This window comes from Talpa occidentalis, unplaced genomic scaffold (assembly GCF_014898055.3).
Source record: "Talpa occidentalis isolate TD23 unplaced genomic scaffold, MPIMG_talOcc4v2.1 talOcc4.15, whole genome shotgun sequence".
Lineage (NCBI taxonomy): Eukaryota > Metazoa > Chordata > Mammalia > Eulipotyphla > Talpidae > Talpa > Talpa occidentalis.
The window spans coordinates 438,577-453,942 of record NW_023601543.1 but is presented as its reverse complement, the minus strand read 5'-3'; the positions used below and the strand labels follow the sequence as shown (position 1 = coordinate 453,942).

At 54.9% G+C, this 15,366-nt stretch overlaps 2 protein-coding genes across 3 annotated transcripts in view; both read right to left on the bottom strand.

Annotated features, from left to right (window-relative positions):
• Positions 1-1,964: 1,964 nt before the first annotated feature.
• SMIM9 (small integral membrane protein 9) lies at positions 1,965-5,440 on the bottom strand. 2 transcript variants are annotated; one of them, XM_037512833.1, is made up of 4 exons: positions 5,325-5,440; positions 4,634-4,779; positions 3,831-3,948; positions 1,965-2,239 (listed from the first exon to the last, which is right to left on the bottom strand). In XM_037512833.1, the coding sequence occupies exons 2-4, from the start codon at positions 4,728-4,730 to the stop codon at positions 2,212-2,214; spliced, it is 243 nt and encodes an 80-aa protein (XP_037368730.1). In that variant the 5' UTR covers positions 4,731-4,779; positions 5,325-5,440; the 3' UTR covers positions 1,965-2,211. The 2 variants fall into 2 exon arrangements, with proteins under 2 accessions (XP_037368730.1, XP_037368731.1); XM_037512834.1 differs by lacking the exon at positions 5,325-5,440 and adding an exon at positions 5,277-5,305.
• Positions 5,441-8,036: 2,596 nt separating this feature from the next.
• The window catches only part of F8 (coagulation factor VIII), a 55,470-nt gene continuing 48,140 nt past the window's right edge, over positions 8,037-15,366 (bottom strand). The window contains 4 exon segments of the mRNA XM_037512766.2: positions 8,037-8,210; positions 11,727-11,903; positions 12,509-12,657; positions 12,800-12,944. Coding sequence (XP_037368663.2) covers positions 8,037-8,210; positions 11,727-11,903; positions 12,509-12,657; positions 12,800-12,944 — 645 coding nt within the window.

Sequence of the window (15,366 nt, the reverse complement as noted above, 5' to 3'; positions counted from 1 at the left end):
AACAAAGTGGCTTGCCACTGCCTCTTCGGGTCCGCAGGGCCGGTTCAGCTTGCTCTTTGTGCGGAATAGGGTTTTGGTCCTTGGAATTTATTGCTTCTTGGAATTTACTGCCCCATTTCTCAATTCCCCGCCTAGAACAGAAATTCAGTGCAAAGGTCACCATGCCGACAAGAGTGACGTTGGACTCCTCTTCAGGCCGTGCGAACTATCAGTCCCAAGTAGCTTAAGGACCTAAGTGTGAGCTTCTAGAAGGACGAGCCAGGTAGAAATCACTAGCACGGCGGGAATAAGTGCCAAATCTCCCACATTAAATACTTGCAAGAACAGGAAGTGGAAACGCGCTCTGGGTTCCGGGAGAAGGAACCACACATACAGCGCGGAGCACAGCTTGCTGCTGCCCCGACAGGGCCTGCCGATGGGGGAGGAGTGCGTGAAAGTGCAAGTCAGAGAAGATGGGCAGAGTTCACAAACGGAAATTTCACAGGAGAGGAAGACACAGGAAAGGTATTTCATCTCATCAGATTTCAGGGAAATACTAAATAAGAAAACAGGTCAGCAAAAAGTGAACAGCCTGATGGTGGACGTGGGCAGGCCGCACACTCGCTCTTCGCCCTGTGCTTGGATCATGGCGTGTTTTCCTCACAGAAAGTCTCACTGATGTGTGCTGCGAGATGGGCGCTATCCTGCTTATAGCTTTGTTCAGAATTGAAAAAAACGCCCAGAAGCAGCACTGTGACTGTCCTCCGGCAATTGTGCTCACAGAACACAAACATATTAGTTCGTATCATGTTTAAAAGCAGGGCTGCGATGGTGTGGGGAGACAGGCGGCCCCGTCGCAGTGTGCTGATCGGAGAGGAAGTGGAGGATAACTTTTTTCACTTTGGATAATTCTTTGAGCAGTAGACGTATGAGCTGTGACACTTCAGGGAAGAAATTTGAAGATTCTGGGACACCAAGCAGAGGGATACTTCTAGAATCCTTCAAAACAAAACAAACAAACAAAAAAAAACAAAACAAAACAGGCAAAACTAAATGATACCTTGGCAAAGAGACCTGCTGCTGTCCACAGGGATGTCCGCCCCTGTCCCCTGTAACATCTTTTTTGCTCTGAGCGATGCTCTCAGTGGCCTCTGTCCAGCCTTCCCCCTGACTTCCATGTGGCCCTGACCAGTTCTGCTTCTCTGGCCCCAGCCAGTCACACAGGCCCTGTGGCTGCTCCTCAGGACCTGTTGGAGCAGCGCGTTGGGCTTTCTTTCTGTTTGTGCTGTCTGGCGCAAATCACCAAGCTCTTGCCATTTTCCTCAGCTCAACAAATGAACAGGTCTTCCTGGCTCTGGCTCAAGCACCTGGGAGGCAACCTTGAAGCCTCCCTCCCTATTCAGAACAGCCAGATACTGCCTGTTCCAACCAAGTGGGGTGCGATGACTCATCTCTACTGCACGGCCTCGTACTCTACAGACGCAGGAGGATGCAAAGAGCTTTCTGTGCGCGTGCGCCTCGCCATTCTCAGAAGGCGAGGGATGTCATTAAAAATCCTGTTTCAGGGCCTCCCCAGTGGTGCAGCGGGTTGAGTGCAGTGCTGTGAAGCTGTCTGCAGCCTCTGGGATGTGAGTTCGATTCCCGGCCAGCCAGGGAGAATCCCACATGGTGCAGCCGACCTCTCCTGTCTCGCCCGCTGCTCCCCTCAGCGGTGTATTTTGTCAGTCTGCCTGTTCTGCTCCCTACTCTGTCTCTGGTGAATCCTCTCACCCTCCCATGCCTCTGGCTTGTACCCCAGCTCTTGTATAAAAATAAATAAATCTTTAAAAAAAAAATCCTGTTTCATGCAGCATGTGTCAGACTTAGTTGACCACCGATAAATAACATCACAACAGAGCTATCGTTTTATAGAAGAGTTTTTGGGAAAACAGTAACATGTTTAAGAAGTCTGAATGGAGACACACCAAGAAGTTAACAGTGTTTATTTTGGGGTGCTAGGGTTAGGGGTATGGTTTTCTTCTTTCTGTATTTTCTACACACCTTTTACAATAAGAGTGTACTACTTTTATCATCAAAGCAGTCATGACTATTCCCATTTTTCAATTGCATGTTTTGAAGGAGAAAATAAAGACAAAGATAGTCTAAGATGAAAGACAATTTGACTTTGCTAGTCCATCCTCTCGGACTCCAGCAAGCGAACACCGTGCTTGTCCACCGGAATCGTCTAGTTCTTTACTGGACGGGCTCGCCTATAAGGATGCTGGAAAAGGAAGAGGAAAGGATGAGAGCAGAGCTGGGGTTCAGCCTCCCCTCCCCCCCGCCGCTGCCGGCTGTCCCCTCGCCCTTCCCGGGACTCGGCCCCTGAGACGGAAGTAGCTGATTCCACGCAGATGAAACAGTCTGCTGACGTGAGAAAAGAAGAGCAAGGATGTGTTTCTGGCATCCTTGGGATTGGAGGTAGGCACAGAAGTTCTGGCTTTGGTTTCTGAAATATATTTTCAGAAATGTGGCAGTCAAGCAACGCAGTTTGCTGTGGAAAGGCCAGAAAGTGCGGCCGGACCAAAGCACGGAGCAGCCGGAGAGCAACGGTGGAAACCCTCACGATGGCGCTGCCGCCGGGCGACGACCGACTGACTTCCAGGCCCCTGCCCTGCCAATAACCAACTGGAGCCAGGTACGTCGTCCTCTGCGGCGGTCTCTCCCCGGTGTCCCCGAGTGTCACTCTGAGCCGGCAGAGGGCCACTCGGTCCGCTCCTCCTGCCTCCCGCCCTCGCGGTTGACTTCGGGGGGCCTGCTCCCCGCTTGACCTTCCCGACACCCCTCTGGATGTGCACGGTCAAGCAATGCTCAGATGCTTCTGGAGCCCAAGTGGCAATGCCAGGAGGCGTGGGCACCTCCCGACCGCAGTCCTGCCTCCGTAGTGGGCAGAAAGCGTGTCTGTCCCTGTGGCCACTCGGCGTGTGTCGCACTTCCTCCCACGACGACCCCCGCGCCTGCAACCACGGCGGTCTCTCAGTTGCCGCTGGTCTTCAATTCTGGGGCTCACCAGGGTGGGTCGCACAGGGCAGGCTTCGCCTCCTAAGGTGGGGCAGCTCAGTGGGGTCCCCAGGGCTGTGCCACTCCTCCCGGCCTGGCTGAGAGGAGAACCCACAGTGCCTGGCCTGGGCACCGTGTACCCCCACGGTCCCGCCGCAGCCCTCGCTGTGGCCGCCCCAAGAGAGTGTGTGGGTGTGGCGCTTGGTTGAGTGACCTATGAACTGAATCATCGGCCCCCATCTGCATGTGTGGGGGAGTTGCCCTCCTAGGGGTGCTCAGGAAGGTGGGGCCGCAGCTTGCTCAGTGCCCTGTGCAGCTGGCACTGCCTGCTGGTCACGAGGCGGGGCCGCGGCGCCAGCACAGGACGCCACGCCCTTCGCCTGCTCTTTGCCCCCCACTTTGCCAGCTGGTGAATTTTGAGTAGAGTTCCTTTCCATCCTGCTGCAGTCGGGGCTGCTCAGTTGTCTTCTTGCCCAGTCTTTCTGCAAAGCGGGGACGGGCCGTCTCTCGGGAAGTCGTGGGGACACACGTGAAGCCTAGGTTTCCAGCTAGACCTGTTATTTTCTGAACGATTTCGGGAATCTTTTGACTTCGTCTGACTCGTCTAGAGGAATATTTTTGACGAGTTTCAGGCAGCTGGAAACACTGCAGCTTAGTTTCCATGTGCAGTCCCTGTGCCGAGGGTCAGGATGATTAGGGCTTCCTCGCGACAGAAGGGGAGTCGCAGACACTGTCAGCTGCTGCGGGGGGTGTGGATGGCAAGTCCCCGTTCCCAGAGCCCCTTCCTCTGCCCCCCTCCCTCCTGCCCGGCTTACGTGAGGCAGCACAGGGTCCCCAGGATTGCTGCACTGATAACAAAAGCCAGAATGGCTGCTGCAGGGAGGGAGCTCTTGATCAGGTCCCAGAGGTCGTCCCGGAGGTCGCCCAGCCAGCCTGCAGGGAGCACCGCAGCCGCAGCCGCTTGAGCCGGCTGGGCTGGGGCCCTTCAGGGCGGTACTTAAAAAAAGGTAACAAAACACGCTCCCCCATGCTATTCCCTGTGCTAAGGGGGGTTTTGCAGCCGTAGCCAGTCAATGAGGAGCACGAGGGAGGGTCACTGCTCCTGGAAGAGAAAGGAGAAGGCCGGCAGCCGGGCAGGAAGCAGCTGCAGCTCCAGGAGGAACTTGACGGAGGCCGCCGGGCCGGGCTGGGCATCGTTTGAGTCTTTTCTTTTGGAAGTGGGGGAAAAGGAGAGGCTGCTGTGATGTGCCCCCAAGGAAGGCCTCAGGAGCTGTGGCAGGGGGTCGCTCACTGGGACATGCTTCCCAGGGCTGGGGTGGGTGCAAGGTGTGTGGGTGTCGAGGCAGGTTTTGGGAGCACTCCACCGTGGGCTCGAGTGCCACCATGTCTGCCTTCAGTTTCACTGTCTGTGTTATGCTCCCTGCCCTCCTCCCTCTTTGTCCTCAGGGAGGCACTGCACCCGCATGGGAGGTCGGCGCCACTGGCTCTGGCTTCGAGCACGTGCAGCTCCATGGACTGAACCCAAATAGGCAGCTCTCCCAAGACCATGGTTTCCTGACCTGATGGATGGGCCCTACGTCACAAGAAGAAAGAAGCATGTACCCTACAGCACACGCACCCCTTGGTTTGGATGGCCGGGAAGCCACAGCATCCCACCAGAGGCAGGCCAGGCTGCACAGCAGGAAGCCAGCGCTCAGCAGCCTCTGGGGCTGCATGGCTCCTCTCAGGGCGCTCAACTCTCAGCTCTTTCCAACGCACCTCTGTCTGAAAGTCAGAGAATGGGGTTTCGTGTTTGCTGCAGAAAGCTGCTCACCTTTGCTAATCACCCACAGCTGTTCGTCACCTGAGGCGCTGACCCCAGATCTAAGACACTTCACCCACATGCGCCCGGATTCTCAGGGAGCTTTCCTGAGACGCCTCAATTACAACAGTATCAGCCTCTCGCAAGTCTCCTAATCAGCATACCTGCTTGATGCAGAAATCTCAGCCCCCACCCCCACCTGTCCCCGACTCCCCAACCTGTTTCCAGCCGCCACATCCCCCAACCCCACCTCCCACACCATTCTTCATCTCCCACCTCCAAATCCCCTACAACCTCCTACCTCCCACCCCACACCCACACCCTCCCTCACTACCACCCCTCCTGCCTTGAACATTGTGTAGCAAGTGGAACATGAAATTGGGGCCGCCGTCTTATGACGGTGAGGAAGGTTCGCGGACTGCTTGAGATGAGGGACACAAGCCCCTGTCTGAGCCATTACCATTTGGGCTTAAAGAGCCTGTTGCAGGACACGAGGGATGGCAGTCACCTGAAAATTGAAAAATTGACCCAACACCAAGGGTTCCAAAAAGGCTAGTGAATTAGCCTTCCATCTTCAGAAGAAGCCAGCCAGTCTTCCCAAGGTCTCTGAAGGTGCACCCAGAATTCTACCTCCTTATGACATCACTGACAACCTCGGCCCTCCCCCCAGAGCAGGTACTCCCCTTTTAAAGAAAGATTTATTTATTTATGCGTACAAAAGCTGGGGTGTAGGCCAGAGGTGTGTGTGGGAGGGTGAGAGGATTCACCAGAGGCAGAGTGGGGAGCAGAACAGGCAGATCTACTGAAACACACTGCTGAGGGGAGCAGCCGGAGACAGGAGAGGTCTGCCGCACCATGTGGGTCAGCTCCCTGGCCGGGGTGGAACTTGTACTGCAGAGGCTGCTGATAGCTTCACAGTGCTGTGCTTAACCCCTTGTGCTACCAGGGAAGCCCGGACACCCCTTTTCTGTCTGTGCTGTCACTGAAACCCAATGTCACAGTGACTGTGTATTCCTAGGCCTGAAAGATTGAAGGTATTTCATTTAACACACGGGACCTGCTACACCTTAAAATAGCGCGTGTGGTGGGGCTTTAGTAGATGAAAAAAGTGGTGAGAAAGAGGTGGCTTGATAGGATGTTGGGGTGACTCACTATTCATTTGGCTGTAGAGCGTTACAGGTAAAACTAAATTTTAGCTGGATCAAGGACTGAAGAAACTTCAAGCTACAGCGTTAGAATAAAATAAGGGTGGCTATGTTTAAAATCTTGATGTGGAAAAAGCTACTTTAAACATGTCCTAAAATCCAAAACCATATATGAAAATACTGATAAATTTATTGCATAAAACATGAAGCTTTCATAAAGTAAAATATTGTAAAGAAAGATTAATGACGACTTAGGGAATACATCTCGTAACATCTATGATAGATAGTAGGTTAGGACCCTTAACATACAGAGAACTCTCACAAATCAAGGTCTAAAAAAACATGATCACTTCGATGGAAGAACTGACAAGTGACCATCCGGGCTCAGTCAGAGAAGCAATGCGCAGTGGCCTGGTGGAGGAAGCGTGACCTGACGCAATGCCACACGGAGTCACCAAAAGCCGTGAGGAAGCAGGATTGTGCCCACTTCGGGACTCTCGTGCCTGTTTCTGGGTTCACGTGGCAGTTCTCTCCTGGGTCACTCACATCCAGCAGGTTGGCCCAGGGCCTTGCTACACCCAACTGAAGTTGGCCCTGACTTTCCAAGTGGTGACCCTGCTGTTGTGCGCTTGTTAACGTCATCACAACACGCCTCGCTCCTCAGAGGTGTTTGCTTGTATGTGTCAATGTTTGCTTTACCTGGTTATTGAGGAAACTGTCAGGAAGACGAGAGCTGCTTCGCAGAGCATTTGAGGAATAGAGATGTGCAGTCAGATGGGGAAGGGACGCCAAACAAGATTGTGAAGTCAGACACCAGCGGTTACCCTTCCACAGGAAATACAACCATATCGCCTTTGGGTTCACTTCTCTACCAGGCTACAAAGCAAAACAATTTATTGCTTTCTGTACCTTGGCCTGTGACCTTCCAGAGCTCACAGGACTATAAACCATTTGCACTTTCGTCAGTTGTGGCTTATGACTGTACTGTGACAAACACTTCGTAGTCCCCGGAAAGGTCAGGTCAGAGTCATGCAGGGTTACTAGGAAAAGCTCTCGCATGGAAGAGAAAAGCCTCTGCTCTCTGGACACTTCTGAGATTGTGGTAACTTTCTCTGCTACTGTGAATGGTGTTTTCCAAGCACCCTAGGTTGCCACCTTTGGACGCTCCCTCGCTCCAGCTGCTCAAGGCCTGCCCTCGCCTCCTGCCTTGGCCCTTGTTTCCGAGTGACAGGGGTGTGAACCGCACAAAGCTTCTCCTGTGTGGCAGGCGGCCGCAGGTTTGTGCTCTTGCTGTCACCAGCTGAGTCCCAACTAGCCCTGGGATGGGAAGTGAGCTGAGGAGGAAAATTCGCGTTATTGCGATCACAGTGTTGTGTCGCCCAGATGGGCACGAATTTTCCTGTGGAAACATGAAAATATGTCTTTAGACACCACAAATTTCTGAGGGGCATTTTTTTTTATTACTAGAATTAAGAATTCATTTCTATTTCCCTGTGAGATGGACCTGAATTTTGAGAAGGCCATTCACCCTTTTAAGACCTGACTAACTCTGGACAATCCTGTGAGGAAAATACATCTTACGTCATGTTGCTTCTACTTTCAGGGACCTGAGTGGTCTGGAATCCTACCTCTGGGTCTCAGTTTTGAGGTAAGAAGATGCAGTAACTGTGCTCCAAGATAACAAAACAGGAGAACCACATCTCAGGATTAGGAGGCCAAAATAGACTAAGGCAGGGAATTCTTATACGACCTCCTCTTTGCAGATTGTCAAAATGATGGGCCTTCTGAGTTCAAGGCTGAGGCGCTATGCTCCCCACAGCTGCTTTGGTCCGTGCTTGAGCAAGGTAATAAACAAGTGAGAGTCGTCTTTTCCGTGTCCACAGCTTGCTCTGAGATGCTTCCCTTGCGTCAGTTCAGTGAAGCAAGGCCGGACCGGGAGGCGGCAGCAGCCATGGGGCACTCAGGGTTCTGGGCTGTGGCGTTGGGAGGCTTGTGGGCCGTTTCTGCCAGGAGGGCAGAGTGCCGGGCTGGCAGGCACAGGCACGACAGGCCCCGGGGCCGCGGGTATGCAGCTGTCAGGCGGGGCCTGGGCCCCAGGACAGCTGCTGGGCCTCGCAGCCCAGGACCTCCAGCCTCAGGGCAATGTGGTGCACCCAGCTCTGGGGGTGGATTCTAAGGTAGCGGGTTAGTAGAGGCGGCTCTAGAGAGTTCAGCACAGGGGTGAAGGGGTCTTCATTGCCATGGAAAACCTGAAAGAGGAAAAGGGACATATATTGATTGACAGGACACTCAAGTCCACTGAGATTCTGAAAAGCGGCTGAGAACAATTCAGATATAAGGCAGATGTGGAGCAAAGGCCCATCATAGTTGGAACATTTGCTCTTTCGAGAAGCGTCGTTCCTGTCCCCAGTCAAATCAACAACTTTAGACCAACAGCAGCAACACAGCAAGGCGCAGGGCTGGGTGAAGGAGCAGTGGGGGTGGGAGGTGGGGAGCAGGGCCTTGAGGCCTCACGCTTCTCTGGGTTGGGCTGGGGAGGCCTGTGTGTGGCCAGCAGGTGTCTGCAGAAACACGTCTGGTGATCATGGTCACTCAGGGCAGCGCATTCCCCAGCCTGAGAGAGCAGCGCTCCCGCAGTGTGGTGTGGTGAAGCCAGTGGCAGGTGACAAGGGAGAGGAGGAGGAGATGGGTTTTGCACCAAGTACCTCAGGAGAATTTGAATGGGCATCTCACCCCCACTCCATTCGCACCACCCCATTTTCCTGCAGCGCAGATGCACGGCCACCTCATTTTCACCCCTTGGGCGCATTTCTTCACAGCCCTCATCTGGCCACATCTTCTGTGTTCAGTGCTGGATGCTTCCCGGGTTGGTGCGGTGACAGGCACTCCTGTAGGCCTTCTGGGCTCTGAATTTTAAAATCAGCATTTTTCTTTTTGATGCTCCAGTTTGGCCCAGGTTCCTTCTACCAGGAAGTGGGGCTGAGAGACTAAGGCCAGAGCCATCATGCCCAAGCTCTCCGGGGACAGTGACTCTTCTGATGCAGTTCCAACCGTCGCTGGGTTCATTCAGGTATCTCAGGGCCGCCGCGCCCCCTCTCAGGGTTCTCGGGGGGGATTTTTTCTGGTCTGTTCCAGCTTCTGGGTGCTCCAGTTGCTCTTGGCCACAGCAGCCACTTAGCGCCGAGAGAAAGGGAGCCCCGCAGCCTGCGCGTGCCCGTCCCCGTGTGGGGGCAGCTTTCCCTGTTTGTCACTCACCGTGTGTTCCTTTGTTCTGCCTGAGCACAGGCGGCATGTGGTCCTGGCAGGGAGGGCAGAGTCCATCTGCTGTGGCCAGGGGTGCTGGGCCCTTTGGGGCGCGCCTGGCTTTGCTGATGTCACCCTGTCTCTTCTCCGGGGAAACGGACGGCCACGCAGGGCTGCGCAGTTTCTCTGTGCAGCACCAGTGCCGAGAGGCCTTCTCTGTGTGTCCCTCCTCTGCTGTCTTCTAAGGACACCTAGGACTGGGTTGAGGGCCCCTGGGGAGTCCAGGCTGAACTCACCTCAAGATTCTTAGCTGCATTTTCAAAGACCTTTTCCCAGATGAGGTGACATCGCTAGCTTCTGGGCACTAGGACAGCGCAGCCAGCATGGCCCGGCGGCATTCCCAGTGACGCTCCCGCACCGCTGGGCCTTTTTCGAAGGTGTCCGTGTCAAATGAGCCCCTTCGACTCCCATTTGTTATTTGGCCATAAATGACTTTGTTGTCTGCTACGCCCACTTCTCTGATGAGCAAAATCGTCGCTTTTACTCTGTGACAAGGGTGCATGTAAGGGCGTGTTCTTGCGTGGGCCTTGGCTATACAGCGTGGTGCGCTCGCACGTGTCTCTTCTTCTCTTGAGCTCTAGCGAACAACCCGTGGGAACAGCATTTCTTTGCCCTTGTCACTGACTCAGCCTTTGGACCTGGAGGCACTGAGAATTTAGACTGACTAGGACTAGCTCACAATGGATTCTACTGGATCACTTTCCCCAGGTACGCATGCCCAGAGCTGCTGTGATTCCCGCGGGCTGTTCCTGGGTTCCACTGCCAACATGTGCTCTCGTTGCTTTGTTTTATTCTTCTGAGTTTCCGGTCTCACCTGTGCCGGCTTAGCTTCACTTTCTCTATGATCATTTTCTTCCCTTTTTTAAAAAAAAAATTATTTATGCATGCAAGAACTGGGGTGCAGGCCAGAGATGCGGGGGCGGGGGGTGTAAGAGGACTCCTCAGAGACAGAGTGGGGAGCAGAACAGGGAGATCCACTGAAATCCACTGCTGAGGGGAGCAGAGGGGAGACAGAGGGGTCTGCTGCACCATGTGGTTGCTCCCTGGCCGGGGATGGAACTCGTGCTGCAGAGGCCGCGGACAGCTTCACAGTGCTGTGCTCAACCCTTTGCGCCACCAGAGGTTCATTTTCTTCCCTTTGCTACGTTTCTGGCCTCAGGCCTGTTTTCCTCTTCAGTACCCCAAGGTATAGTTTTGCTTAAGTCTCTTCCGGTGAGATGATTGCCTTCATTTCTCAGATGATATCTTTTTCTTCAATATCATTTTTTTTTTCACTTTGGTTAACTCGTATTTCACATCTTCCTATGCTTCCCCCATTTTTGTCAGTTTAAAATTTTCCGATTCAAAGCTTTTCTTCATGTCTGCAAATTCTTGTTTGGGGCCACTCCATGTCGGCCGGGCTGTGGTTTCCTAGTTGTCCTCTGCCTGCTGTGCTGCCCTCGCCCTCTCAGGCCACAGGCCGAGGGGACACACTGGCATTTCAAGCAAGTGCTCTGGGTCATGTCCTCTCACAGCCCTTTGCTCGGGTGACTCATGCCGCCGAAGGTCATGGCGTTTTCAAGAAACGGAGTGAAGACTCAAAAATGAGAATGCCTTCTACCTCACCTGCCCTTCCCTATTCATGTGGAAGTTTCCTGTGGTTTCTTGTTCCATCAGCAAGAGTCGATTTCAAGTGGCCCTAGAGGAGGCCCCTGGCCACCAGGGTTCCTCGTCCGCGAGCGCCCCCTGCTGTCGATCAAGTGAACTGCCCTCTGTGTAGTGTGCTTCCTTTTGGGTGTGACCAGACCCCTGACATTCGCCACCTGCAGCGGCCTTGTCTGCTAGTGCCTGGGGAGGTAAGCTCTGGGTGGATTATGGCAACATTCCATTATCCAGATGGCGCCATTGTGTGTATGAGTGCTTAAACACACAACTCTTCACCCCCTCCCTGTCTAGTAAGCACTAGAGCAAGTGGAAAGAGATGACTAGAGAAATTGGCAAGGGCCACAGCGTGGTTAATCCTCGGTGAAAAAGATAAAAGAGACCATAGGAATGACCCGTTCATGCCCACACTCAAGGGGCAGCAAGACTACATGGCACATCCCATAGTCAGCATAACTTGTGAACTTATGCAGCAAACTCATCTCCAGAAGAAAGATGTCTAGGTCCTGAAAGTTCAAGGCCAGTGAGTCTCAGGCCTGTAAGTTGCTGAGGACACAGATGTCATGTATTTGGCAAGTGAGTCTTCCTCTTCTTTATCTCCCTGAGCTGCAGCCATCCCACATAACAGCGACATTTGTGAAGATAATCGACTCCTGCCTCTACTCTAGCTTGGCGTCACCATGTCCTCCCAGAATGCCTTTCATGGTGTCCTGTTACTACAGGTACTCAGGTTATCCTCAAGGTCATTCAACAACCTCATTATGTCTCCAAAGGTCAAGCTCCAGGAGATTCCCCTTGCCTTTCCTGTGAGGCCAGCTTACCTTTGCTTGGCCACTCTGAAGGAACAGAGTCCAGTGGTGGCCATCTTGACTGCTGGAGATGAGGAACTCCGTCACAAACATGCTCATAAGGAGAGACTTCACGCCCTGGGTGGTCACGCCTGTGACTTTCACTGTCTTCTGGAAGTCCACTTGCAGCCACTCTTTGGGATCATCGACCTGAGGAAGTTAGTCAGACTTGTATTCTGAGGGTACTGTTTGTTCCCAGAAGCCCCCAGATCCTTTCTTCACCACATCAACCTGCATTTCAAAGGTCTGCTTGTCACTATCCCTGCTAGATTCTGAGCAACTTGAGGTTGTGTGTCCCACACATGTTTGTTGAATGAATACATGAGCCATATAGAAACTGGCTGGAGCTGAAAGCCTGGCAGTGTGGTGGAGCCTGTTATGTCTACAATATGCTCTTGAAGGAGCACAGACCAGAAGCTTCTCCATGACAGACCAATCACACGCAGTGATTCTAGCAAAGGACTGTGTCCAGTGAACTGTACGCGGCCATGGCCCTTCCCTTGAGCACTGGGAGACTTGCAACTCGAGGGATGGTGGCTGAGAGCACCGGGCTTCAGATGCACTGATTCTTTGACAGGTGGCAGCCCCCCTATATACAGAGTCTGTTTCCGGGAAGCCCCGCCAGGGATGCCCCGTGCCTACTGTCTGAAACCATGCCTACCGAGACCTGCGCCCTGAGACTCAGTAAGGGTACTTCCTATTCTTCCCCAACCACGGTCACGGCCCTGCTGGTCCAGGGCATCTGCTCCTCTCACCTGCGGTCTCCAGGCGTTGGTCCTGCCCTGGAGGTGGAGTCGCGCTTGGGAGGGAGCCCAGCTGGCAAACACGTTCTTTAAGTAGGATGAGGCCGTGATCTGAGCATCGGAGACCGCTTTGCTCCCCACACCCAGGGGCATGCTGCAGCCTCAAGGAAATGAGAGAACTCGCCACTAGCACCGGCCTCGGTCGGCCCTGCGGCCCCACGCACCAGGGCTCTGCCCGCCCGGGACCACTTCCCAGCCAGTCAGTCTAGCACGGCAAGGGAAGACAGGGCGCCCGACACTTACTGTTGAGGTCACAGCCCAGCAGCTCCATGCGCAGGGTGCTGCGGCCGCTGTAGTGTGTGGGGTGCAGGCGGAAGTGCCGAGCGATGATTGGAGGGTTGAAGACATTGTGCTTTATACCGGATGAGTCCACGTTGCCGAAGAAGACCTGGGGGGTCAGCACAGATACAAGTGAAGGAGCAAAATAACATCTGGGGAGAGACTTCACGCCCTGGGTGGTCACGCCTGTGACTTTCACTGTCTTCTGGAAGTCCACTTGCAGCCACTCTTTGGGATCATCGACCTGAAGAAGTTAGTCACACTAGTATTCTGAGGGTACTGTTTGTTCCCAGAAGCCCCCAGATCCTTTCTTCACCACATCAGCCTGCATTTCAAAGGTCTGCTTGTCACTATCCCTGCTAGATTCTGAGCAACTTGAGGTTTGGGTACTAATAGGTGCAGCCCCCCGCACCAGAGCTCAGACATTAGGACAGAACGGATGAGGGTGAAAAACACCAGAAAGAGGAGCGAGCTGAGGGGCCTCACTGGTGGCGCAAGGGGTTAAGCACAGCACTATGAGGCTACCTGCAGCCTGTGCAGGATGAGTTTGATCTCTGGCCAGGGCGCTGACCCACATGGTGCAGCAGACCTCGCCTTCTCCCCGCTGCTCCCCTCAGCAGTGTATTTCAGTGGACCTGCCTGTTCTGCTCCCCGCTCTGTCTCTGGTGGATCCTCTCATTCCCCACACCTCTGGCCTGTACCCAGGTTCTTGTATGCATAAATAAATAAATCTTAAAAAAAAAAAAAAAAAAAGAGGAGCAAGCCGAGGGAGACCAGTCTGGGGCAGGGGGTCCTGTGAAATGGTCTTGTCTCTCGGCTCCACTGTGGGCCACGGAGCAGCTGCACCTGCATCTGCGGAAGCAAGAGTGCTGGGGCCGCATCCCAGATCGGCCGAGCAGAGCCCAAGTCTGAGGAGCTTGCGCTCAGGGTGGACTCAACTGAGAAAGAGTTTCCGAGAATGCGAACAGTGTGGAAGAACCTCTATCCCTGCTTCCTCGTGTGTGGACTCACGAGGCGTGTGGTAATGTCCAAGGTGAACATGTGGCCTGCACGAGCTTGATGCACCCAGGCTCCAGAGAACATTCAAGCATAGCACATTCAAGGAAACAGACAGTTTGAGAACTTTCATGGCAATGCCCATGCAAAAGACTTACATGGAAACTGTGGCATATAATATAAGGAAAGTTGAAAATCGTCTCACAAAATGCTGGGAGTCTGTATCTGCTTGAGGACACTAGAGCAGGAATCAGTGTCAGCCTGGTAAATAATCACATATCAGAGTAATGGGAAATAAAAAATTCTCCCATGTAACAATTTTTCTTTCTGTGGGGTAGAGAATATTAATAAATTTATATTACTGTCAGAGAAGTCACAGCATTATTCTTTTTTAAAAAAAGATTTTATTTATGCATACAAGAGCTGGGGTGCAGGCCAGAGGTGCGGGGAGTGACAGCACTCACCAGAGACAGAGCGGGGAGCAAAACAGGCAGATCCACTGCTGAGGGGAGCAGCGGGGAGTCAGGAGAGGTCTGCTGCACCCTGTGGGGAGCTCCCTGGCCAGGGATGGAACTCGTGCTGCAGAGGCTGTGGACAGCTTCATAGTGCGGTGCTTAACCCCTTGCGCCACCAGGGAGACCACAGCGTGCAGAGGGCTGGAGCGGACACGCCTCCGAGGCAGGAGCACCCGGCCAGCAGGTTCCCGCGCCAGACCCCACACGCTGCACCCTGAGGGGGCCCCCGCAGATGCTGCTCCGCAGCCGCCAGGGCCGCGACCCGAGCAAATAAATCCGCGCGCACGGAACCAAAGAGACGCAGACGGACACCAAGGCCGCAGGCCGACGGGCAGCGGAGGGGAGCCGCGCTCGCCGCCCCTGCGTCTGCCCAAGCGTCGCGCGGCCCCTCAGTGGCGCGGCCCCTCAGTGGCGCGGCCCCTCAGTGGCGCGGCCCCTCAGTGGCGCGGCCCCTCAGTGGCGCGGCCCCTCAGTGGCGCGGCCCCTCAGTGGCGCGGCCCCTCAGTGGCGCGGCCCCTCAGTGGCGCGGCCCCTCAGTGGCGCGGCCCCTCAGTGGCGCGGCCCCTCAGTGGCGCGGCCCCTCAGTGGCGCGGCCCCTCAGTGGCGCGGCCCCTCAGTGGCGCGGCCCCTCAGTCGGCCAACACAGTTTCCCTACGCGCACCCCGGCCCGCCGCGCCCAGACAGCCCACAGGAAGCAGGCGAGCCGGCGTTCCCCCCCAGGAGCGCACGGGACGCGGGCGCAGTCCTGCCGGCGGGGCCCCCTAAACGTCCGCCCGCGCACGACGAGGTGCCCAGGACCGCGGCCGCCCGTGCGACGGAGTACCATGCAGCCGCGAAAAGGGAGGACGCGCCGGCTCGAGCTGCCCTCTGGCTGGACCCCGAGGAACGCACCGGGCCGGGCGCCAGCTGCCCGGCTCGAGGGGCCACCCACGTTCCCGCGCCGGGGCCCGGCCCCAGCGTCTCGCGAGCGGGAGGGGGCGAACGGGGAGGGGGCCGGGGGGGGGCGCGACGGCGCATCCC

Coding starts and splice junctions, on each gene's coding strand:
- SMIM9 (XM_037512833.1), bottom strand. CDS start 4,730: ATGCAGCCCCAGAGGCTGCTGAGCGCTGGCTTCCTGCTGTGCAGCCTG. Junction 3,949..4,633: donor CCGGCCATCCAAACCAAGGG/GTGCGTGTGCTG, acceptor TGCTCCCTGCAG/GCTGGCTGGGCGACCTCCGG. Junction 2,240..3,830: donor GGGACCCTGTGCTGCCTCAC/GTAAGCCGGGCA, acceptor TTCCTTTTCCAG/CATCCTTATAGGCGAGCCCG.